The sequence below is a fragment of the Ranitomeya variabilis genome, chromosome 2, assembly GCF_051348905.1.
Source record: "Ranitomeya variabilis isolate aRanVar5 chromosome 2, aRanVar5.hap1, whole genome shotgun sequence".
Classification (NCBI taxonomy): Eukaryota; Metazoa; Chordata; class Amphibia; order Anura; family Dendrobatidae; genus Ranitomeya; species Ranitomeya variabilis.
In genome coordinates, this window is record NC_135233.1 from 468,903,762 (window position 1) to 468,930,229 (window position 26,468).

At 43.4% G+C, this 26,468-nt stretch overlaps 1 protein-coding gene across 1 annotated transcript in view; it reads left to right on the top strand.

The window, feature by feature from the left end:
- Window positions 1-1,619: 1,619 nt before the first annotated feature.
- Window positions 1,620-26,468, top strand: part of CAPN1 (calpain 1) — a 51,915-nt gene continuing 27,066 nt past the window's right edge. The window contains exons 1-4 of the mRNA XM_077287692.1: window positions 1,620-1,842; window positions 3,604-3,900; window positions 16,302-16,371; window positions 24,846-24,964. Of these exons, the coding sequence (XP_077143807.1) occupies window positions 3,634-3,900; window positions 16,302-16,371; window positions 24,846-24,964 (456 nt within the window). The 5' untranslated portion in view covers window positions 1,620-1,842; window positions 3,604-3,633. The remainder of the gene's footprint in view (window positions 1,843-3,603; window positions 3,901-16,301; window positions 16,372-24,845; window positions 24,965-26,468) is intronic.

Sequence of the window (26,468 nt, forward strand, 5' to 3'; positions counted from 1 at the left end):
CTCCTTCCCCCCCAACATAAAACCCGACCAGCGACTCAGTGAATCTGGAGCATTGGACTAAGGCCAAGAGAGACAGAGCAGCGGCTGTTTGGTTAATTGGAGGAATGAATGAATCGTAAATAGTTTTTGTTGAAATATGTCATTCAGATTTGGAAATAAAAACCAGAACTTGTTAGTAATCAAATAGTAAAACATACAGCGACATGACAGTGCATGATAATAAATTGTATACGTTGTTGTGTACTATTTTCATTTTTTTTGGCAATTTTTTTTAGAGCTTTTTCAGGCGGGTTCCAAGGAATACTCATTACGCGATAATCTTGCAGTTTATACAGGCTCCTGATCACCTATGCAGCTGTCACGCTCGGGTCTGGAGACCCACCGGCCAGTCCGTGCATTACGGGCCGATCTCGCTCCGATATATACAGTTGTCCGACTGTGGCTAAAATCCATTGATGGTTGTTTAATGCTGCCAGTTGGTGCAAACGGACCTCTAGGTATGCCGTAGTGAGTGTATGTTTAAAGGGAACCTGTCACCTGAATTTGGCGGGACCGGTTTTGGGTCATATGGGCGGGGTTTTCGGGTGTTTGATTCACCCTTTCCTTACCCGCTGGCTGCATGCTGGCCGCAATATTGGATTGAAGTTCATTCTCTGTCCTCCATAGTACACGCCTGCGCAAGGCAATCTTGCCTTGCGCTGGCGTGTACTCCGGAGGACACAGCATGAACTTCAATCCAATATTGCGGCCAGCGGGTAAGGAAAGGGTGAATCAAACACCCGAAAACCCCGCCCATATGACCCAAAACAGGTCCCGCCAAATTCAGGTGACAGGTTCCCTTTAAGAATATCAGATAGTGAGAAACACTGGAGGCAGGAAACAAATTATCACAAGTCAAGATACTATCTTTGCAGAAGCGCAGAGTAGATTATTCATGTTTTTGATACTATTTTTTAATCTATTTAATCTTAATAGGTGAAAAAAAAAAATGCTGAAAGAACCGACACTTTGTGTTTGAAAAAAAAAAATGACTGCAAAAAACAAAACAAAAAACAACAACACTATTTTAGAAATCCCATTAATTTTGCTGCTACTGTAATAAGGGTATGTGTACATATTAAGTATTTGGTGCAGAAATGGCGCAGAGTAAATTACGTGCATTTTGGCCACTTTTTTAAACATTTTTTGTAGCAGATTTTTCCCCACTTATTACTATGGGTGAAATCTGCAGCAAAAAACTCGGAAAAAGATTTAAATCTGCAAGGCAAAAATAAGCAACGCGTGCATCAGATGTCAGGATTCACGTTCACTTTGCTGGGACTAGGAAATTCTTCAGGTTTTATGCCAAATCTGTGCATAAAAAAAAAAAAAACGCGAAAAAAAGGAACATGTGCATACAGTCTACGTTTTTTAAGCACGGAAAAATAAAAAAGCAGCTAAAACGCTAGGTGTGAACAAGACCTTAGGGGTAAACAGGACAGGGATTATTGTTAGGGATGGCATCAGGCAAAGTAGAAGAGCTGATTGTCTGCAGCACTGACAGTGGAGACAGGATGACTGTAATCAGCCAGATGCATGAGATGGAAACACCAAAAGCAGCTGACAGCAGAGAGCCAGCTGCTGGGAGAGCCAGGCTCAGGGAGTGTCTTCTGAGAGACAGCCCCAGGGAGTGCCTTCTGAGAGACAGCCCCAGGGAGTGCCTGAGAGACTGGCAGAGCAGGGAGGAGACTGCAGCAAGAGCAGCACAGCCAAAAGATTGACCAGGAAGGGTGAGACTGCAAAGCTGCAGTGTGTCACACACCAGGAGACCCTCACCAGCAGCCGCCAGGGTCAGCAGCAAAGGTAGGTGGCAAAAAGGGACCCCAAAAGGGTCTCAGCGCTGACCCTCCCTTTGTAGGGATATTTTTAGATTTAGGAGGGAGTAGACAGAACATTGGGAGGAGGATGTGTTTTTGTAACAAGAAACTCAACCTTCTTACAAAAACATATCCTCCTTCTCCAATGTTCTGTTCCATTAGTTACATAAATGGAATGGAAACATAACATTCAGACAATGTGTATGTGGCCATAGCTTTTATTGACTCCGAGATCAGGCAGAGCGAATATTATGATTAACTCTTTTTGTTTCTGTATTGCTAAAACTGCAGTCCTATGTAAAAAACCTCCATTAGAGTAGTATCAAAATACTGCACAATAGTATAAAAGTAGTGGCTCCTTTCTCCATAAAGGACTGAAAACCCCCCAAAAACTATGGTTTCCAAGATTGTAATGGAAAAGAACAGCACATCCGAGTCAGTGAACGGTGCTCAATGTGGTGAGGTAACGCTGCACTCAGAATACATGTCATATTTATAATAATTGCTCTATTTGTAAACAAAAAGTATCATGGAGGATGCGGGCAGGACTCGCCAGCCCCTGCCTCACCCAGAAAATGCGAAAACTTCCCAGGGATTGGTTTATGTAAAATAAAACACATGCAAAAAGATTGGCACAGAGCAGTAGTGGAATTTAATATGAGGGCGTTTTTTGTAACCAGCTCTCAGCCTCTAAGGCAGAAAACCTGTTCTGGTGGCCGATATGCACTGCTGGTCTGTTGAACTTGTTCCCACCCAGCGAAAATACTTTTTTTTTTTTTTTACTTTCTATACAGGTGTCGGCACTATTTGTTGTGTTTCTGTTTTGTTTTTTTTTTATTTATTTTTTTTTCAAATTTTTATGCTTTGGTCAATAGAATTGGTCAATAGAATCATAGAATGGTAGAGATGGAAGGGACCTCCTGGGTCATTTTGGCCAACCCCTTGCTCGAAGCAGGAATAATAAAAAATATATATATATATTATATTTTTTTATTGCAGCCTGCAACACACTTGTGATTTTACATACATTTTTCAGGTTCCCCATAGAAGTCTATTGAGGGGGGGAAAAAAATCACCAAAAAATGCTAAGTTCCACTTTGTCTTTTAAGGTCCAGTGGGCATGAATTTTCAGGAAATCACTTTCATTTTGTAAGAAAGGTAAAACGCCGACCTATTTCCACATAAAACAGGATCCATTTTTCCTATGTGGAGCATGACTTTGGCGTGAATTCACACCCTGCAGATTTTGATGCAGAAAATTCTGCAACTGAAAATTGGTCCTATACAGGTTTCAGATGGATTGGATAGTTGCAGAACCTTTTGCAAAAAAGTACTCCATGTGGGAATTTTCCCAAGATCCCATCTCAAGCTGTACTTTGCTCACCCTCCCCAGGTCCAGCGATGAGTCTCCACTGCTGCTCCCGAAGTCGACTGTTATCGTCTGCATTGCTGATGTCCCATAGACAGCCCTGCAGTCGGTCAGTGGCTCTGCCCAAGTGGACGGCATGAGCAGCTCATAGCTGTTAAGGTCACTGATTGGCTGCAGTGTTGTCAATGTGTCGTCTGCGCTCCAGACAGTAACAGGGAGCAAGATTCAGTGATGGACCCAGAGAGGGTGAGTAAGGCACAGTTTTATTCTTATTTCCAGTTTTGGAAAACTCCTTTAACCTGTGAACATAATAATCAAATTAATAGATGAAGTATAAAAATTAGGGTCTTTCAATCTATTTTTTTTTCTATTTGTCAGAAGTGAACTCGGATCTGCAGGAAAACCAAGATGTCTGAGGAAGAGATTGTTCCAGTGTACGCTACAGGGATCTCTGCCCAGCTGCAGAAGCAACGGGACCAAGAGCTGGGCATAGGGAAGCATGAAAACGCCGTGAAGTTTTTAGGGCAGGATTTTGACCGGATTCAGCAGGAGTGTTTACAGAGTGGAACTCTCTTTAAGGATGAGACCTTTCCTCCTACTCAGTACTCCCTGGGGTTTAAGGAACTCGGGCCAAACTCATCCAAGACCTACGGAGTTAAATGGGTCAGGCCTACGGTAAGAACCCGTGTGACTAATTTTACAGACTCGTCATGATCCAAACAGCTTTCCTTTATGTGCCTTTTTTTTTGCTGCACTTTTAGGCTTAGTTCACACTCGGGGTGGGGGGGTCGTTGCATTTTTTTAATGCTAATTTTTAGCTGCATTTGACAGTACCAGCTATGTCTATGAGATTTCAGAAATCTGATGGACATGGATTTCTTTTTTTTTTTTTTACGTAGACGTAGCGTTCAAATACTGATGTAAAATACTGAACGTGTGAATTAGGCCCAAATGGACAGGGGAAAAAAATCATCAAAAATACGCAGCATTTCTCCAGCCAACATTTTGTTTTTTTGTGCAGTAAAATTTGCTGCAATTTCTCAACATGTGCACACCCCCTAATATGTTTAGAGATCCTCCAGGCTCCATCTTAGGCCGGGGTCACACTTGCGTATGGCATCGGATGCGATATGCTAATGACCCTTAGCCCCTGCTCTGCTGCGAGCAGGAGCCGAATGTCACGCGTCTGTGCTCCGAGCCTCTCGCACAGCGGAGGAGGTGGAGAAATGAATTTCTCCATCTCCTCCATTGCCGTCGTCAGAGCACAGTAGCATGACTCGGCTCAGAGCAGGGGCCGAGGGTCTCAGCCAATCAGAGGATGCAGAGCTGCAGGGGAGAGCAACAGCCTGAACCAATGACGAGGCAGGGGGCGTGTCTCAGACTCCTTGTGTGCACTGGAGCTAAGCAGTAGTCACCGATCACAGCTCTGCCCTAAGGAAGGGAACGGAGCAAAAACAAAGCAGCCAAAGTGCGAGTTGTTAGCAAACTATATAGCAGGTAACTTACCTAAATACATTTTCTGAGTTTTCTATAAAGTTATTCTAAACCTATCGCTGCCCTTTAAAGGGAACCTGTCACCTGAATTTGGCGGGACCAGTTTTGGGTCATATGGGCGGGGTTTTCGGGTGTTTGATGCACCCTTTCCTTACCCGCTGGCTGCATGCTGGCCGCAATATTGGATTGAAGTTCATGCTGTGTCCTCCGTAGTACACGCCTGCATAAGACAAGATTGCCTTGCGCTGGCGTGTACTCCGGAGGACAGGGAATGAACTTCAATCCAATATTGCGGCCAGCATGCAGCCAGCGGGTAAGGAAAGGGTGAATCAAACACCCGAAAACCCCGCCCATATGACCCAAAACTGGTCTCGCCAAATTCAGGTGACAGGTTCCCTTTAAACAAAATCCCACCAAGTTATGTTTCCTGGAGTCCATAGAGCTCAACTAAAGTAACATGAAGGAAATACATTTTTATTTTATTTTTGGTGAATATATGATTTATTAAGAGACTATTTACAGTTTTGTATCTGATCAGAAGTCTTTTTTTTTTTTTTTAAAGCAATTTTTCATAATTTTCCACAACTTTCTGCTACAGAAGCCACCAATGAAGGCTCGACTTTCTATTCATTATAACAAAGTTCCTAGTGATGAAAAAATATTTTTCCCTGGCAGAGAGACGAGAAATAGAGAAGAGTAGATACGAGCCGCGCACCCCACCCATTGTAATACATGCCAACTGCGGTACGGCTCTTGTAGACGGAGTGACTCAGACATGTGCTGGAGTCTCCTAGAGGACCTGTCATCTCTCCTGACACATGGTGTAGTAAACACTTGTATTCCCTAAAAAAAAAATTCTGCTGCACCTTTTCTTTTACCTTTAGGCTATGTGCACACGTCAGGATTCTTTGCAGAAATTTCCTGAACAAAACCAGACTTTTTCCGCAGGAAATCCGCATGTGTTTTTTTGCGCGTTTTTTTTGTGTGCGGATTTTCACGTTTTTTCCCGGAGGTTCCCAATGCATTAAATAGCGGAAAATCCGCGAAAAATCCGCAAAATTAATGAACATGCTGCGTTTTTTACAGCGATGCATTTTTTTTGTGGAAAAAAATGCAACATGTGCACCAAAATTCCGGATTGCATTCTTTTAATAGTATTCTTAATGGATGCGTTTTATCGCGTTTTTATAGCGATAAAAACGCGAAAAATCTGGAACGTGTGCATGCAGGTTTATGCTGTGGCGTAGTGAGTTGTCAGTTTTTTTACTTTTTTTTTATTTTATTTTTTTAATTATTTTGTTGACATACCGTAACAATTTTATTACCTTAGATTTTATCCTAATCCTTAGTTCTAACATTAATATTGGTCCTAACTCTAGCTAGTTCTAGCCTTTACCCTTCTTAGGGTTAGAAAAAGCACATAAATACTTATTTTATTGTAATATTAGTGTTTTGTGTGTGTATATCTATCTATCTATCTATCACACACCTTTTTTTTTTTTTTTTTATTTTGAGACCGCACCTGAAGCCAGGTCTCTGTCTCTCCTTTCATTACATGAAATTTGAGAGAAAGCTCAGGGAGCGGTCCTTTGGCATCTGTCATTGCCTATGCAGCTCTCTTCATTACACTGACAGCTTTATTATCTTGGTTGCTGCCTATGCAGAGTACAGATGGTGATGACAAATTCAATGACTGCTACTTTCTGCGTAGGAATCTGCAGCACCACCATAGTTTTACCCTCTACTCTGATGGGTGCGCGCTCACTGCTCGCTTACCCCCTGCACAACTCTGAGAATACGTGGCTGTGATGGGGGAGCAATAATTTGTGCCTGTAGAGAATTCGGTGCTGGTTGAAACTACTCCTTCTATCTATCATCCCTTCAACACTATGTCCCTGCCTTTATTAATACAGCACACGGTTGTCATTCTCATTGACGCCTGTCCTTACAAAATCAGAAAAATTGACAAATCCTCTTTTTCAGGATGAGAAGAACAGCCATTACCATTAGATTTGGGGATGGAACAAATTCTTATTGTTCTCCGCAGTCGATTGTTGCGCTGTAAAACATCAGATTCCCACAGGAAGAGAATTATGACTAATACGGCATTTTTAATTTTTTTTTTTTCTGCATGTTATGTTGTCAAAACTGATTGGGGACGGTTGAAAAACAGGTTAAATAATGGCTGGTGCACTCACATTTGGAGGGGTGGAGGCAGTGCGTTCTTTGTGAACGGCATGGTATGTCATATAAGTACGAAAGCTCCATCCAATGTAATAGTGGATCCGCTGGCGGAGTGAGACAGAAAAGGGCCCCTGTGCAAGAACATTATATGGGCCCTTTACAGTCCAATAGCTCATCATAATGCACAATTCCTTCCTTCTGTTTGGGAGGTGTTACTGACCCCCCCCTCCCCTTTCCTCTTGGGACCCAATATGTCCGCCCCTAAGTGGATTTCATAGAGACATTGACCGTTCCTTTACACCCTTCGTAAATGTTATACCTTCTTATTCTATTTTTGCTACTCTGTGTCCTTTAGATGTCTCAATCCGGATTCAGTCTTATTGTTTTGTCTCGTGCAAGGGTTGTTGTTGCACCCGGGTCCTGGAGTCTAAAGAGCCCAAAAGGTCCCATTTAGCTCCTATGAAAGGACCGATACTATTACAGACCCATGATAGTTAGGGGCCCTGTTGGGGATCTTGCTTTGGGACCCACATGCTTCAAGTTGTGACACTAGGGGTCCAAGTTAACCCAATGATCATGGAAAGAAAACTAGAGGCAAAATGGCACCAAGTCATTCTATCCCAGATGCTTGTGTGTGTGAGGGCTTATTAATCAGCATGCCCCCCGTGAGTTGGCTTCTTAAGAACATCCTTCTCACTATTATAAGACATATGGAGTTGGGTGGTAAATTGTAACCCAATTTTTTAATCTGAAAACTTTGCTAGTTCAGGTTTAGTCAGATGGTTGTTGCAAATAATCTTCCTACTACTTTTAACTACGGAACATAATTGGAGAACCTCAGAATTCTACCCTGAGGACAGGTAGAACATGCCAAAGTGACTCAACAACACCATTAATCTTTGACAGTAATGCTGAGGTGGAGGATCCTAGCAAGACTGAGCAGGCAGTGTGAGGAAAAACCGGATCTATGACATTCTACTGTTACTAGTGACCCTCGTTACCCATGTCTTCTCGCATGGCAAGAAAAGCCACCCAGTTGTAAGTTCCTGTATGTTTCAGTTGACTGTTTTGGAGTTCTACACCATGAAGGTCCTTTCTATCACTGATGAAGTTGTTTTTTTTCCCCCTTATATATGTAAATTAAACCTGTATTCCAATATATCATACCTGAGACGATGACTGCAAGAGCAGCACGGCATGCAGCCATATTACAGAAGCCTGATGAAGTCCAGGGAGATGTCCTATGGTCGACCCATTGGAGCATGTTGGCCTCTATTCTTGACAGAAGCCACAAGACAGATGTGAGCAGACGCGTACAGCTTGCCTGTCGTTTCAGATGGCTTCGAATAAACTGTAGTCTGAGTGTGCTTGAGGAATAACATTATTTCTGGCCTTTATGTGATCTACAGTACTGTGTAAAAGTCTTAGCCAAAAATTAGCAAATTAAGAATGCTTCAAAAAAATAGAAGAGTTTTTATAGTTTATTTTTACCAATTAATAAAATGCAAAGTAACAAAAGAGAAATCTAAATCAAATCATTTTTTTTGGTTGTGAACGCCCTTTTAAAACAACATCTGCTCTTCTAGGTACACTTGTTATTTACACACAGTTTTTGATGGAGCTCGGCAGGGAGGTTGTACCAAACATCTTGGAGAACTGACCACAGATTTTCTGTGGATGTCAGTTTGCTCAAATTCTTCTGCCTCTTCATATAATCCAAGACAGACTGGATGATGTTGAGATCAGGGCTCTGTGGAGGCCGTATCAAGTCAAGGACTCCTTATTCTCCTTTTACACTGAAGATATTTTTTTTTTCTTTGAAGATACTTTTCCAGGACTATAACCATACATACATACATACATACATACATACATACATACATACATACATACATACATACATACATACATACATACATACATACATACATACATACATACATACATACATACATACATATTTTTACTATGAGCCAAAAAAGCTAACAAGCAGGTAGTTGCTCATGTCTTTTTTCTATCTGGTTCAGAGCCGTTACCAACCACTTCTGCCGGAGATTCAGCTGCTCTACCTCAATAGAGCTCATGCTGATCGACAGTTGGCTTTCCGCAGCTAGGTAGCGGGGAGCCAGCTGTCAATCAGCATGATAAGGTCAGTCATGCCCCATACACAGAGCAGAGCGGAAGAGAAGTGGCTGCTCTGTCATTGTGATGTCAGTGACTGCTCTCGGCCGGCAGAGATCTGCGTGGGCAGAACGGGCAGTTCGTTAGCAACTACCTGCCTGTTAGTTCTTAGATCCACATTAAAAAATTAATATAGTCCTGGATACCCCCTTTTAATAGCAGACTGTATGTTTGGGGTTGTTGCCTGCAAATGTATTCTGTAGCAAGACAATCGGACATCTCCCTGACTTCATTACATGATGGATAAGTATCTGCCTGTATTTTTCAGAAGTAAGGACACCATTAATCAGAACCAAATCCCCCAACTCCATTTGCTATGCAGCCCAAAACTAGTCAGTAGCTTCCACCATGCTTCACTGTTACCTTCAGACACTCATTATTGTACCGCTCTCCAGCCCGTCGGTGTGCAAACTGCCTCCTTTTACAGCCAAATATTTCACATTTTTACTCATCAGTCCTGAGCACCCGCCGCCATTTTTCTGCTTTCCATTTTCTTTGTCCCGGTAGATGAGTGTAGCTGGATCCCACTGGTTGCTATCCGTTCTGAGCTTATAGCGCTGCTGAACATCTTTGGATTTCGAAGTAAGTATGACGTGACTTTATATTAGAGGATAGGCGTTTGCACATGACCATGCTGCTCTTCTGTCCCCCAGCGATCCAGTACTGGCATTCTGGTAGTGGTCTTGGATTACAAACATTCAGCACCTGACCGCTACCGCTGATTCCTATATTATGGTACACGACTGCCTGGCCACTGACTTGTTTGAGCCGTCAGGTGCCGGTTGTTTGTAATCCAAGACCTAGAGTACTACCAGAGTATCAGTACTGGCTCACCGGGGGTCATCTTTAACCGCCTATCCTCGAATCTACACTACCGTTCAAAAGTTTAGGGTCTCTTAGAAATGTCCTTATTTTTTAAAGAAAAGCACAGTTTTTTCCAGTGAAGCTAACATTAAATGATTCAGAAATACACTCTATACATTGATATTGTGGTAAATGACTATTCTAGCTGCAAACATCTGGTTTGTAATGCAATATCTTCATAGGTGTATAGAGGCCCATTTCCAACAACCATCACTCCAGTGTTCTTATGGTACTTTGTGTTTGCTAACTGTGTAAGAAGGCTAATGGATGGTTAGAATACCCTTGAAAACCCTTGTGCAAGTATGTTAGCACAGCTGAAAACAGTTTGGCTGATTAGAGAACCTATAAACCGAACCTTCCTTTGAGCTAGTTGAGAATCTGGAGCAATACATTTGTTGGTTCCATTAAATTCTCAAAATGGGCAGAAAAAAAGAACTTTCATGTGAAACTCGACAGTCTATTCTTACTCTTAGAAATTAAGGCTATTCCATGCGAGGAATTGCCAAGATACTGAGGATTTCCTACAACGGTGTGAACTACTCCCTTCAGAGGAGAGCACAAACAGGCTCTAACCAGAGTAGAAAGAGAAGTGGGAGGCCCCGCTGCACAACTGAGCAACAAGACAAGTACATTAGAGTCTGTAGTTTGAGAAATCGACGCCTCACAGGTCCTCAACTGGCAGCTTCAATAAATAGTACACACAAAACGCCAGTGTCAATGTCTACAGTGAAGAGGCGACTCCGGGATGCTGGCCTTCAGGGCAGAGTGGCAAAGAAAAAGCCATATCTGAGACTGGCTAATAAAAGGAAAAGATTAATATGGGCAAAAGAACACAGACATTGGACAGAGGAAGATTGGAAAAAAGTGTTATGGACAGAAGAATCCAAGTTTCAGGTGTTTGGATCACACCGAAGAACATTGATGAGACGCAGAACAACTGATAAGATGCTGGAAGAGTGCCTGACGCCATCTGTCAAGCATGGTGGAGGTAATGTGATGGTCTGGGGTTGCTTTTGGTGCTGGTAAAGTGGGAGATTTGTACAAGGTAAAAGGGATTTTGAATAAGGAAAGCTATTACTCCATTTTACAACGCCATGCCATACCCTGTGGACAGCGCTTGATTGGAGCCAATTTCATCCTACAACAGAAAAATGATCCAAAGCACACCTCCAAATTATGCAAGAACTATTTAGGGAAGAAGGCGGCAGCTGGTATTCTATCTGTAATAGAGTGGCCAGCGCCGTCACCAGATCTCAACCCCATTGAGCTGATGTGGGAGCAGCTTGACCGTATGGTACAAGCAAAATGTGCCCATCAAGCCAAGCCATCTTGTGGGAGGGGCTTCTGGAAGCATGGGGTGAAATTTCTCCAGATTACCTCAGCAAAGTAACTGCTAGAATACCAAAGGCCTGCAATGCTGGAATTGCTACAACGGAGCATTCTGTGACGAAAGCAAAGTTTCAAGGAGAAAATTATTATTTCAAATAAAAATCTTTTTCGAACCTTGTCAATGTCTGGACTAGATTTTCAATTCATTTGGCAACTCATTTGATTAATAAAAATGAGTTTTCATGGAAAACACAAAATGGTCTTGGTGACCCTAAACTTTTGAACCGTAGTGTTATATCCACAAATGTGCAGAAGAAGAAGGGATCCTTCTACCTGATGGCGGACTGCAGCGGCTTATTTTAACACAGGCTACTATTGGGGTTGCGACATTCACAACCCCATCATCTCACCAACTACCCTTATTCTACCACAATGTGTCACCCTATGGACGCTTGTCTCTTTTTAGGGAATCTGTCATCCACTGGACAATTTTCATCTATTAATGAAGTTGCAGCGCTGTAATTCCGCGCATGTGCCATCCATTCGCGGTGTTTTGTGAGCCTTATCTGCCCTTCATAGGGCAGAGTCTTCATCGATCTTCTGCTCAGGAGAGTCTCTGCTACCTAGAAGAATTGATGCTGGTTTAAAGGCAAAGGGTGGACACTCCAAATTTTGATTTATATTACTCTTCTGTTCATTCACTTTGCATTTTGTTGGTAAAGATAAACCATTAACACTTCCTTTTTTTTTTTTTAAAAAAGCAATTTGCTTTACGTAATTCTGTTACACATCCGCCCAAAATTTTTCCAATGCACTGCATATTCCTCTTGTTTCTCCATCTAAACCATTTGCAGACTCTAGCTTTAATTATCAATTTTCCTGAGATAGTAGACACAGACTGGCAACTATGATGTCTCCCATACACACACGCACGAGATCCCACAGCTGTTTTACAGGCCAAGAAACACCTATGTTTCTTGGCCTGCATCTGTACTTTATAGCCGCACTAAGCAGTGTATCTGTGAATCCATCACTTGTGTGAGATAAAACAATTACACATAGTGTTGCTGCTTTCTAGTGTTTCTTCACCTTATGCCTTTGTAGCTCCTCTTTTTTTTCCCTCTCCCTCCCACCTCTGTAGACTTCTATGCGTACCATGTAACCTGGTCCCTTGATGAGGTGGCAATCCAGTACAAACCAGTAGATTATTAATGATGAGGGATCTGGAAACCTATTTTAATGATGGGTTTGACAAGAAAATGCATACACACTAATTATGGTATTACTAGGGTGAGCAGTATTTCTGGTTCTGATAGCTAAAATCAAACTCCAGCCAAAAACATTGCAGAGGGTTGACTTCCGCCAGCTAGATCTTTAAAAGCAGGTGAACGTGGTAGGGAAGATTTGATGGACATCATCAGTCCTTAGGTTTTGGACATTGTCATTTACCAATTCTACCGTTTTTGACATTCCATTTTTTTCCAACCTTTCATAGACATATAGTAATCCTGGATCTGGTGTCTACGTATATTTACCAGCTTATATTTTATCATCTCAATTCTACAAAGACTAGATGGTGGCCCGATTCTAACGCGTCGGGTATTCTAGAATATGTATGTATGTATGTACGGTATATGGCAGCCGCATAGTATATAGCACAGGCCACGTAGTATATAACACAGGCCACGCAGTACAAATCAGACCACATAGTATCTAACACTGGCCACGTAGTATATAGCAGCCACGCAGTATATAACACAGGCACACAGGCGACATAGTATATAACACAGGCCACGCAGTATATAACACAGGGCACGTAGTATATAGCACAGCCCACACAGTATATAACACTGCCCATGTAGGATAAAGCAGCCACGCGGTTTATAACACAGCCCACGTAGTATTTAGCAGTGTGGGCACCATATCCCTGTTAAAATAAAAAATAAATAAAAAATAGTTATATACTCACCCGCCGGGATCCAGCGGAGCTCTGGCGATGCGCGCGCGGCTGCCGCCATCTTCCGTTCCCAGGATGCATTGCGAAATTACCCAGAAGACTTAGCAGTCTCGTGAGACCGCTAAGTCTTCTGGGTAATTTCGCAATGCATCTCTGGGAGAGGAAGATGGCGGCAGGCGCGAGCGCATCGTCGGACGATGGAAGGTGAGAATAGCAGGTTTTTTGTTTTTTTATTATTTTTAACATTAGATCTTTTTACTATTGATGCTGCATAGGCAGCATCAATAGTAAAAAGTTAGACACACAGGGTTAACAGCAGCGGTAACGGAGTGCATTACCTGCGGCGTAACGCGGTCCGTTACCGCTGGCATTAACCCTGTGTGAGTGGTGACTGGAGGGGAGTATGGAGCAGGCGGCGGGCACTGACTGCAGGGGAGTAGGGAGGGACTAATCGGACTGTGCCCGTCGCTGATTGGTCACGGCAGCCATGACAGGCAGCTGGCGAGACCAATCAGCGACGCGGGATTTCCGTGACGGAAGTTGCCGACAGAAAGACGGAAGTACCCCTTAGACAATTATATATATATATATACACAATAAATAACCTGCCAGTGTGTCTCACCCAAGAGAGACTGTTAGGGGACGGGAATTCATAAAAACTGGCAATTTTTCATATGTGTGTTGGACTAAGCTACATTTGCTTTGCAAAACGTTGGTAGACCTGGTGTAAAAATGCCGAAACTCACCAAAATTTGCATTTTTTTTATTTATTTATTTTTTTTAGTACTTCAGTTTTCAAGCTAAAAGGGCTTCATGAATCGGCCTCACTATATTAGTATGGAAAGTCTTCATAAATGTCTAAGTATGTTCCCATTTGTTTGACTTTTGTTTCAAAAACTTGTATAAGGAACACTTCACAATTCAGTAAATCATAGTCAAGTCGTTACTGCAATTGGTTGAAATGGTCTGAAGCTCTCTGGTTCTCCGGTGTGCCTACGTCTATTTGCAGGGCGCCATGGCACGCACTATATAAGGGCACTATGTATTATATGATGACTGTGGAAACCAACAGGCTTAAAATAATGAGTATGTTTGCTGGCTAAATACGGTTAGGTCAACTTTGCAACTCCAACATTCATGGTCCAAGTATCAACTACAATGTTTGGGATGGCTGTGGGTCTCCTGAAACTAACTCAACAGCCTCATAGGTATATAAATGGAGACCCTTGTCCGGTCCAGACATTTCCGTCCATTCTTAGACTGTGAATGTCGGATGTGTGAAATTGGCCCTAGACTGGTGAATTTTTATGGATTTCATAAGTTTGGAGGTTATGGTGGTCTACAAGTAATTATTAGGGTATGTGAACACAACATCTTTTCTCAGTGGTTCCACTCCAGAACTTGTCTGAAAAAGTTCTCAAAGAATGAACATTTGCATTTCAATGTTAAAACTACTTACTGTTCATATGTTCAGTCTTTTGAGCTTCTTTTAACTGCCCTGGGTTTCGAAAGATGCCAGTCACATTCTATGTTACGGAGAAATTAACATTTGAATTGATATGCAAATGAGGCTGAAGAACTATGGTAGATCTGAAGCTTCTATCACTACAGCTCTACTCCCACCTGGTACTGCCTCCTTGCTTGACCGCTCCTTTGCCTGAAGTCATGTAAAGGAGAAGACCGAGTTGTGGAGAAGACCCATGAACGGCAGAGAGGGTGGCGTGGTGAGTCAGAGAAGGGATTTTGCACAGGGAGCGAGATGGGGTTCCCGCCAGAGAGAGGCAAAAGTACGGACCTGCATCATGCGGGTAGCGTTAGGCCGCACGGTAGCGAAAGAGGACGAGTGCAGGAAGGACCTGGAGGTGTCGCCGGGCCTGCAGCAGGGCAGAGCACGCCGAGCGGGAGATTGTTGTGTGAGACTCCTGGCTGCAGAGCAGCGTGATGGACTAGGGGCTCAACGGGTCAGACCGGTGACCGCCCGTTGCCGCCAGAAAAGGGAAGACTGAGTTGTTAGGTGGGGAAGCCTGAAGACCTCAGCACCGGCCTCAGCCAGCATCCAGCTTTCATTCCTGAGGAAGTGACAAGCATCGGACTCACGCTAAGTGAAACAGACATACACATAAACTTTCGCCTTAAGTTGCTCCGTTCTTCTGTAGTTATTAAAGGGAACCTGTCACCTCATTTTTGAGCTATGAGCTGCAGCCACTGCCTTTCGGTGCTTATCTACAGTATCCTAAAATGCTGTAGATAAGGCCCCGATCTAATCTGAAAGATAAGAAAAACAACGTAGCAACTGCGCAGGCGTACTGATCTGCCCTGTTGAGGGCAGAGCACAGTACTGCAGTGCGCAGGTGCCGGGAAAGGTCAGAGAGGCCCAGCACCTGCGCACTGCAGTACTTTGCTCTGCCCTCAACAGGGCAAATCAGTATGCCTGCGCCGGAGCCACGACAGGAAGCAAGGAAGATGACGATATCGCATGAAAGTGGAAGGCGCCGGACCCGGACCTGCGATGCCCATCGGACCGGACTGCCTCGCGGGTGAGTATAATATACTGTAACTTGTTTTTCTTACCTTTCAGGTTACATTGGGGGCTTATCTACAGCATTCTAGAATGCTGTAGATAAGCCCCGAAAGGCAGTGTCCGCAGCTCACAGCTCAAAAATGAGGTGACAGGTTCCCTTTAAACCTGATTTATCCCCCTGTTGCTCCCTGCGAGGAGATTCCTCCCTATAATTATTAAATCAAACTGTTCTCCCCTGTTAACCCTTGCTCTGTGCCTCTGTGTCGCTGCATCCGATTACCCATGTTACAGTCACACCACATAGAGGCTGTCGGTCAAGCAGAAGGGCAGGAAATAGTACCGTTATTTTATGGTTATGCTAATAACCCATTTATATTACGTGTTTTACTTATTTTCGTGTATAATGATGAATTTTGCAAACTCTGAAAAAAATATGTCCAGAATAATGTTATTACAAATTGTTGAGGTATATATGTATTACTCTGAATGTTGGTTGTATCGCTGACCCCTAACTCTTTGTCCTCTTATTGTTTTTCTGATATGAAGCAACTTATGTCAAACCCCCAGTTTATCGTGGATGGTGCAACAAGAACAGACATCTGCCAAGGAGCTCTTGGTAAGTCAGAATAAGGGTTGACGGGAGGGGGACGGGCAATAACGGGCATGTACTAAGTGAAGCAAACGACTAAGGATTATTTCAGCAGCTATATTATGTCCTCAGCACTCAGGCTTCTTATCTCATCCTGATCCTGGAAGACCACAGAACCCAATAGTCTAAGTATCCTTATACTGGTCTAGGCTGTATAGGGTTATAGTATGGCAAGTAAACTGAAATCAAGATCAATAGGGATTAGACTTTGATTCCTGCCTGGCTATGTTAATCATTGTTTCTCATAATTTGTGTTTTTGATCATTTTTACAGGCCTTTTCTGTTTTATTGGTTGGAAACGGGAGTGTTTGTCAGGCTTTGTGTCTAGGTGCATTCTAATACTGTATTTTATCACTTTACACCTATGACATCCTGTTAAAGCTAGCCTCGTAGCAGCTGGATTATGTAACATAAGAGTATCCGTTTGTTTATCTTTTTTAAAGAACACCAATAGTAGATGTGAAAATAAGAAACTTTGTAATATCTTTTCAGAGATATCTACTTATTTCATCTCATTTACTGATCATTCGTTCAGTTCACGGGGTAGTAAAGTCAGGTATCCTAGGGTTAAATCCTAGCACTTCAGGTCTTGATTTGATACATCTGACAACCTTTGACTAAGAACCAGGGACCTGTTTTCTCTAGGGGTGTCAGTCTGCTGAAAGTTGAGCAGAGTGGAGTGTGCTGGTGGTGAATGACCAGCCAAAATGTGAGCTTATAGCTAGGCGAGAAACATGGCAGGTTCTCTCTGTGAATGGAGACTGCATGGGTCAGCTAGAAAAGTTTAGTAGTCTGTGTGTTGGAGCTGCATGTGGAAGATGCAGCCTGTTCAGTGTAAACTACGTCTGGACTTGAGTACTTCTGTTTGGTGCTGGAAACTTCTGGAGATACCAATACTGGTAGAGCGTACCTCTGCTGTGTGTAAAGGTTTCTCTTGGAGAAAGGACTGTAATATGTTAGGGTGAGCCCACATTGACATATATGTGCCTGCTAAATGAAATATTTATTTGCTGCGATATCTTTGAGGCTGTTTTGGTTTAGAATTCCTTGGAGTTTTATGAAATTAATAAAACTCCCACCTGTTTGCACCAAACAGCATTGCCTGTGTGAACGCTACCTAATGCCTACTTTAGAGAGTGAATCCAACAATGGTTAAAATTAGTGATGAGCGAATATACTCTTTACTTGAGATTTCTCGAGCACGCTCGGGGGTCCTCCGAGTATTTTTTAGTGCTCGGAGATTTAGTTTTTCTTGCCGCAGCTGAATGATTTACATCTGTTAGCCAGCATAAGTACATGTGGAGATTCTCTAGCAACCAGGCAACCCCCACATGTACTTATGCTGGCTAACAGATGTAAATCATTCAGCTGCGGCAATAAAAATGAAATCTCCGAGCACTAAAAAATACTCGGAGGACCCCCGAGCATGCTCGAGAAATCTCAAGTAACGAGTATATTTGCTCATCACTAGTTAAAATCTATCTTCACATTCTTACAAATATCCACATTCACTCTACATTCAGCTTTTTCAAATTAGGATTTCAGATGGCAAAATTCCGAATTTCTGGCTTGTAAGCGTAGAAGTTGTCCACTACTTTTACATTGATGGCCTAGCCATGGGATAGGTCATCAATGTTTGATTGTGGGATAGCTGCAGGAACACCATCACGAGTTTCTCAACGCAAGCAGTGAATAGCCAGGCCTTTTCCCGGGAAGGAACAACCACGGGAAGGACAGCATCCAATAAAGGAAAACATCCAATACAGGAAAAGCACCTATGCCAAGCATGGTATCCATCCACAGACAGCTGTTTCAGGGTGTTTGCCCCTCATCAGTGTGGAGTAGGAATCTGGCTATTAGGAGCAGTGCCTAGTAAAAGGCTGTAAAGGCACAGATGATTGGCCTCGGGGAGACCAAAACACCCAACACCGCGGAGACACCATCACGTGTTTCTCAACGCAGTGATCCAGAACACTGCCCCCATCCCTTATGGGAAATATGCAAATGCATGTGGGATAGCTGCGGAGACACCATCACGTGTTTCTCAACGCAAGCAGTGAATAGCCAGGCCTTTCCCCGGGAAGGAACAACTAATAGCCAGATTCCTACTCCACACTGATGAGGGGCAAACACCCCGAAACAGCTGTCTGTGGATGGATACCATGCTTGGCATAGGTGGTTTTCCTGTATTGGATGTTTTCCTTTATTGGATGCTGCCCTTCCCGTGGTTGTTCCTTCCCGGGGAAAGGCCTGGCTATTCACTGCTTGTGTTGAGAAACACGTGATGGTGTCTCCGCAGCTATCCCACATGCATTTGCATATTTCCCATAAGGGATGGGGGCAGTGTTCTGGATCACTGCGTTGAGAAACACGTGATGGTGTCTCCGCGGTGTTGGATGTTTTGGTCTCCCCGAGGCCAATCATCTGTGCCTTTACATCAATGTTTGATTGTCCTGGGTCTGACACCCGGCACCTCCGCCAATCAACCGGTATCAGCAGTGGCCGCCACCCTCCGGAAATACTTACTTCTGGAGCTTTTCTGTTTACTTGTAGTGGCCGGGGCTTGTTGCTGCATATCCACCCCCTATTCAACACAATAGTAGGCGGATGTGCAGTACCCTGCAGCGGCCAGTACAGGTAGACGGAGCAGCTTTTCAAGGGAGTATTTCCAGCTGGTGGCCGCAGCCGACACCATCTGATTGGCCGGGGTCAGACACCACCTCCAATCAGACATTGATGCCCAGTGCACTGTGTTATCGAGGCCCTGCTGGGATTGCTATCTCTGTATTCCCAATAGCCATGCCTCTGGTAGTTTACCGAAACAATAGACAAGTATGACTTTATTTTTTTGCACCAAACTTCAGCATCTAGACGACTGACTCTAGTTTAGAGGGTAGATTCTGCAGTGCTTGCAAAAAGTTGGGACGCTATAGAAAGTTTAGCATTTCCGCTAAGCCGCTGGACCTGTTCAGGAAAACTACCTACATGTCTGATGTCCCTTCTCTTTTCATGCGAGTTAACCTTTGGTGAATAGCCAACACCACCCCACTTTACCATGTAGAATGTTTATACCGGAGAATGTTTGCTCCTAATTTTTTTCCGCTGCTCCAGTTTATTCTATATATTTTTTACACAGGATAATACTGAGCAGCCTAAAGACACACCCCTGAGGTACCTGTGAGCCCCGCCTCCTTGAAAAGGCAATAAAAATTAGCACTAAAAAAAAAAAAAAAAAAAAAGGCCCATATTTAAGAAAGAAATAAGGAAAAAACTAAAGATGAAATCCTCAGGGGAGTGATATAAAATAAGAGCACTGGCCCCTTTTGATCTGGTGGCAGGTCCTCTTTAATGTCAGGATTATATAGCCATTCAGACATGTATTTTGGGATTAAATACACCAGTCTCATCAGGTCTAAAAATTACATTTAAAGCACCACTCCAGCATGGTTTTTTTTTCTTTTTTTTCTTTGCAGCCCTGGAGTTGTGCAACTAAACTAAGTTGTGTGCCCCCGGTCTTATTGGAGCGCCCCCATGGGGCCGTGGGGTACTCGGTACTGGGTCCTTCGGTTCACAGTGGGATGTCACGGTGGCTGACCCAGTCCGTGGCCCTGGAACGTCCGTGTAAAAGGGAAAGGTCTTTAAAGAGATATGTTCGTGACGCCACGATTCAGGGTGACCGACGCTGCTTTAAGGGGTCCGCTGGGGTGATGATATGGCAGCTAGATGGTATACCTTCCCACAGGTGAAGTATGTCCCCAGGGCTTCCCAGTGTGTAGATGGTGGATGGTGAGAGGCGCAGTGAAGAACGAGGACACAAGGTTGCAGTCTCTTTACCTTTACTGAAGACTTCGGCATCCACAGTCCAGGGTACCAGACCACAGGGCAGGCAGAGTCCGGCCAGTTTGGAGGCAAATCCAGAGTCCCCTTATCCAGGTGGAAATCAGTAGCCTTCCTCTAGCACCTTGGTGTTGTAGTACCTTACTGCTAAGCGTCTCATAAGGTCCTCACAACTGTTGAAGATGTTACAGATGTTATGTCTCGCTCTGTCCCCCAGATGGATAGGACAAACCCGTATGACCGGTGGCTTGAGGCATTTTACATGGACTCTATAATGCCCCAGCCTCTAAGCGGTGCCACCTTGCCTCCTGGGTATAGGGCGGGCAGGTCACATGAAATTAGCTGTCCTGCTGGTCTCTGGAGCAAGGCATAAAGGACTGTTGCTCCCTCGGTGTTCCGGCTACTGGGATCCTGCGCCTCAGAAGGAGGCAGCCTGTGTAGGGCAGAACTCATCTGATATCCACTCCTTTGCTATGACTTCTTCACCCTCTCTACAATACAGTCCTCCTTCATTGTCTCTTTCTAGAAGCTGCCACACTTAGGGCAGGCACAGCTCCGTGTCCTTCTGTCTCGGCCTTTGACAGGATCCCACCCCTGTCAGGGACCTACTACCTGAGCGAAGCTCAGCCAACAACTCACTAACTTCCTCCCCAAGCAACCAGTTTTATCTAAGTGCGAGGAGTGCCCTAATAAATAGGAGTGGAGCACCCCCTGGTGGTCTGGAGTGCGAAATTTGTTGCATGTTTGTGATACCTGGATTCAGTTGTCCTTCTTTGCCTCCAACGTAACATCACTCCCCCTAGAGGAAAATGACATGACTGCAACGACCAGGACCCCGGGGCACTGCACTATACTAACCAGCTGCCATATTCATCTATTCCTGGTGCTGCTCTGATCAGTCTGCTGGATCTTTCTACTATTTGCTGCAAGTCACTTCTCAATGTAAGTGTATGAGGCCCAGAACGAGGATCTCAGACTTACACTGAGAATTTGTGATTATTACTTCTAATTTTCTGTCAGTCAGAAGAGGGCGGTGCGGGTCTGAAGTGGCATCGGCAACAGGTGAAGACACAGGCTGGTAAGTATAAGGCTGGTTTCACACTTGCGTTGTGCCGAGCTGCGGAGGGCTGCGTACTTCCTCGTAGTTCCTCTGTTAAGCCCCGCCCACTGCTACACATCTTCCATTCAGCTCCGCCTACGTCGGCATGCATCCTATGTACCTATCTTTAACATTGGGTACGCAGGCCATGCGAATGTATGCAGATGCCTCTGCACGTGTCATTTTAACGCTGCGCCAAACTGCGCCAAACGGTTGGCGCGGAGTCAAAACGACGCATGCAGAGGCATCCGCATACATTCGCATGGCCTGCGTACCCAATGTTAAAGATAGGGTACGCAGGATGCATGCCGACGTAGGCGGAGCTCAATGGAAGTGGTGCGGCAGTGGGCGGGGCTTAACAGAGGAAGTGCGCAGCTCTGCCCAATGCAAGTGTGAAACCGGCCTATGAATAGAGGCAGGGAGCTTAGTTTAGTAGCACCACTCCAGCGCTGGAATTTAAAAAAAACAAACAAACAAAAAAAACAAAACAAAACAAAAAAAACGCTGGAGTGGTGCTTTAATAATGTATTTTATATTGTATTATCAGATCCCCTAGTAATATCCTGCCGTCCAGGTTTTGGAACGTTCTCTTCTGCTCAGAGAATGTTATTTAGTCCCACCAGATGTTCGGAGTAGATGCTGTACCTCAATGGTGGCGCTCTAGGGTGTAATGTGTGGGCGTTGGAGGGAGTGAAGGTTGTGGTTTCATTTGGGCGTGTGATCCCGGGATTCCCTCAGGCATCACTGCCTCCTCCTGCCTCGCATTTCTCTTGTCTGAGTCACGGCCCTGTAGCTCAGGCGTGTCTGTAGTTGTGTGTAATACATTCATGCACTGTTGCGTGTTTCAGTGTCCTATGCATCTTCCATGCCTGTTGTACTTTGTACTTCTATATATTTCTCTGCTGTGTGGGTGTTTGTCATAAAGACTTTTTTTCTGTATATTATTGGTGTCCCTTCTGGTCATCGCTGAGTCACGTTATAGCTATATCTGGCTGTTTCTGGTTCCAGTTCCTTTGTGCTACATTGTAGACCCCTCCTGGACCCCTATGGTTTCTGCTTTCCTAGGTAAATAGAAGAAAAATGGCGCTAATTGGCACTATGTTCACAAACACAGTGATTTAATGTGTGATCTATCCAACAAGTACTTTCTGCTTGTGGCCATACGATGACACTGCTCATCTGATTGTGGGCGGCTAATGCCTACATTTTACCACAAGGGTCCTAGTACATGTGATGTGGAAATATACTCTCTTTTTTTTTTGTTGGTGTTTATTTGCTACACAAATGCAAAGTTAAGCAACTTTCTAAATAGTCTTCATTAAAATGTCTCATTTTTCTGCTGGCAAAAATGTCTGCTGATGGCACTTTTCTCACCTTCCCTTCTCGGTGTAAGGCTGCATTCACACATCCGTCTCACATGTCCTAGAACTATCTGTTTTGTTCTCAGACAATATACTGACCCATAGGCTGTGTTCACGCGTGGCAGGTTTTTTTCTTGCTTCGTTTTTTTTGTGCGTTTTTTTGCTGTGTTTTTGTCATGCTACATTTTGTCTCTTGTGCATGCCAATAAAGTTTAGTGACCCAAAAAATTCATATTCTGCTTCATAAGGTTTTTGTACTTTAAGATGCAGCAAAACCTGATATCTATTTTTTTCAGCATTTTTTCACCACCCATTACTTTCAATGGGTGAAAAACGCTGAAAAAAACAGGAAAAAAAGCTGAAAGAAGTGACATGCTCTATTCTGTAAAAAAACAAGCGAAGCACAAATTTCTGAAATCTCATAGGCTTTGCTGGTACTGTAAAACACAGCTAAAAATTTGCATTAAAAAAAGCTGCAAAAACCGCCAGGTGTGAACATAGCCTGAGCCATAGCCACATGCTCCGGTCCGAGTGCCAGCGGCAGTGCTGGGTGTTGATGCGAGAGACTCGCGCTAGTTTCTCGCATCACACTCGCAAGTGTGACCGTGGCCTTGGAGTTTCATTGAGGCATACACACATTAGTTTTAAAAACAAGTGCAGGTATCTGGTCCTGGAGATTCGGAACAGCTCCCCTTATTATCCGTTTGCAGATCGAACCTGGCTATTAAAGTCTATGGAGAACAGTTAAAGAGGACATGCCACTAAGTCAAACGTGACCAATTTTTTTTCTCTTATTTTATTTCTATTGCTCCCCTGATTTTATTTTTTTTTAATCAAAATCCGCCATATGGTTTCCGAGATATGGGCCTTTTTATTTAGTGCTATCTTATGGTCTTCGGCAAGGGATGAGGCTTACAGATCCTCTGGGGCGTGGCTTTAGGCTGCATTGCATTATCACCTTGTGAGCCACGCCCCCTTAGTAAAGACTATAAAAATTATAAACAAAATATTAAAGCACATATCTCTGGAGCCGTGTTTGAAATTACAAAAATAATAGTACTCGGGGAGGTAGCAGCAATAATATTAGAGCAAAAACTGCACATTTTTTTTAAACCTGGAAATATACAACTAGATGAAGCATGGAAGACTTTTTACTCCAGTTTTCCATCTGTGTTTCATCCATTTTAACTGATCCATTGTTAAGAGTCAATAGTTAAAAAACAAAAAAAGTGGACAGGCTACCTGCTTCAGTGAAGGAAAAAACCCGGATGCATCTAGGATGACGCCTGAGAAAAAATATCACATTTCTCTTGAACGGTAACATTCACATGTAAGTGTGACTATAGCCTCAGTGAGAGCAGAAGTAATGGAGATTGTACACAGAACGTTAGTGGGAAGGGGAGAGAGGATCTCGGGGAAGGCACAGAGAACAGGCACATACAAGGAAGAAGGAACATGGAGAGGAGATAAGTTGCTCTGTGGCGCTGTGCTGATATATGAAAGCGAGTAGTATCCTGGATACTCTCAGAACTTAAATCCATACTATATTACTGGGAGAGACGATTCTATGCAGCCTGAATTCCCGTGATTGACGCTCTTCTAAAAAAAAAAACCAAAAAAAACCCTGAAATTTGGATCGGACAAATGGATACTGTCAAATGTGGAGAGATGTCAAGTGACCGTGTCCCAAGGAATCAGATAATCGTCATCTTTATTTATTTTTCCAGCAAAGAACAGAAATATGTTGATCAACCTTAGTCAGGTTAATATATTTCTGGATGACCATTCATGAATATGTGATAAATAATCTGGCGCCTGTTAAGTCTTTAGGAATCTCACCTGTAAAATAAATGCTAATAACTCCTTCTCTCTTCCTGATAGTACCGGTAGTTGTTAAAAAATTACATTATTTTTAAAAGTGTGGTGTCCGCCCAATCTGGAGGGGCTGAGATGGTTGAAAGAAAGAAGGGGCCCAATGCTTAGGCTCGTCTGCACATAAAAGAGTATATGTACCATCATTGGCTGGTTTAGGAGTCCTGTGTACTCCAGTTCATAGATAATGTAGCAGTAAAACTTTATTTTTTTTTCACAAATTTTTCACTTTTTCCATTGTGACTCTGACAAATTTTGCTCATCCTTCCCAGGTGACTGTTGGCTCCTTGCTGCCATCGCCTCCTTGACATTGAATGACACCTTACTTCACCGTGTGGTTCCTCATGGTCAGAGCTTTCAGGAGAATTATGCTGGAGTCTTTCATTTCCAGGTAATCAGAGACGTTCATCAGACTTTACAGGCTTTACATTGTAAGGGCATGTTCACACTGGGAAAGTCTCCAAAACACAAGTTCAAAACTCATGGTTTTTGGAGAGTTTCCTCTCCAATGAAGCAACAAAATAACTCCGTAGTTTGTATTCTTAACGAAGCTTGACTTGGTGCCTGCTCCTATGGTTTTGCATTGAGACCAAACGTAATGCAGACACGCACTGACCCTATCTCTTGATAGCTAGTAAATGACATAACAGCTGTACAGTTTGTGGCCGTAATGAAGAAGGTCGGCTTATATCTTCACAACCCGTCTGTTGAACCTGTAAGGAAAGCACTGAGAAATCACCAGACAAAACCCGAGGAATATATATTTGAGTGACAAGCAGTAATACTTTGTCCAAGTGACTGTCATCATGTAACATCTGTATATTAAAATGAATTCCGAGGACTCGCTATCTCTGAAGGGAGGCGATCGGGGTGTCATGTTCCAGGATCACACCCCTTATTGTTACTGTCGAAATCTTTTTAAGTCCTACAACTCCACCTTAATATGGCATTCCTATTAAGATTAGCGTAATCTTCCTGCACATGCCACATTGTGAAAACCAGAAAAGTCACTCCCTGAGTGCATCAGAATGCTTTGTTTGACAAGTCTCAAAATCCCAAGACATCATAACTAAAACAAAAAAAACTGTTTTGAAAATTTCTCTCCTACAGTTGTTTTTATTTATTTTTTTTTAATCTGAACTCTTTTATCATGTCTGATCTTAAACGGTTTGTCCAGGACTAATGTATTGATAGGCATGAAGGTCATCAATATGTTAGTCCTGGAGAACCAGGTTGGAGGTATATGATCTCTCGAAGGGGCTGTCCACTTTTTATTTTTTTTCCTTATTTTAATAAATTCTGATGCCATTATTTTGTGGCACTTACTTACAATTGTTTTCACAATCAGTCTTCACCAATAGAAAAAGAAACTTTCCCATGTGCAGTGTTTAGCAATTGCTGGAGGGTGATGGAGGCATCCGGTCACATGCTCCTCCGTCAGCAGCCAGGAGTGCTACGCAGTCTGTGAGACAAGTCATGGGATACTAATGTATGCATTGATCTTAAACTATAGTGTGTCCTTTTGTGCTTTCAGAATACACACCCCCTTTATTCTACTGTATTTATGTTGTACAAGTTGAAATAAAGCTGCCGGTAAAATTAATCATCGAATAGCTAAGATATTTTTCTGCCTGTCATCTCAAGCAGTGAGCGACTACTGGATACCTGTTGGATAAAGGTCAATAATCCAACATATTGGTTAAAAGAGAAGAATGTTATTTCTCCTTCATTTATGCTTGATCGTTACAATTCTCAGAGGATACTGGAGCTTGGTGTCGGTCGTCTCTTGGTGTCGGTCGTCTCTTTGGTGTCGGTCGTCTCTTTGGTGTCGGTCGTCTCTTTGGTGTCGGTCGTCTCTTTGGTGTCGGTCGTCTCTTTGGTGTCGGTCGTCTCTT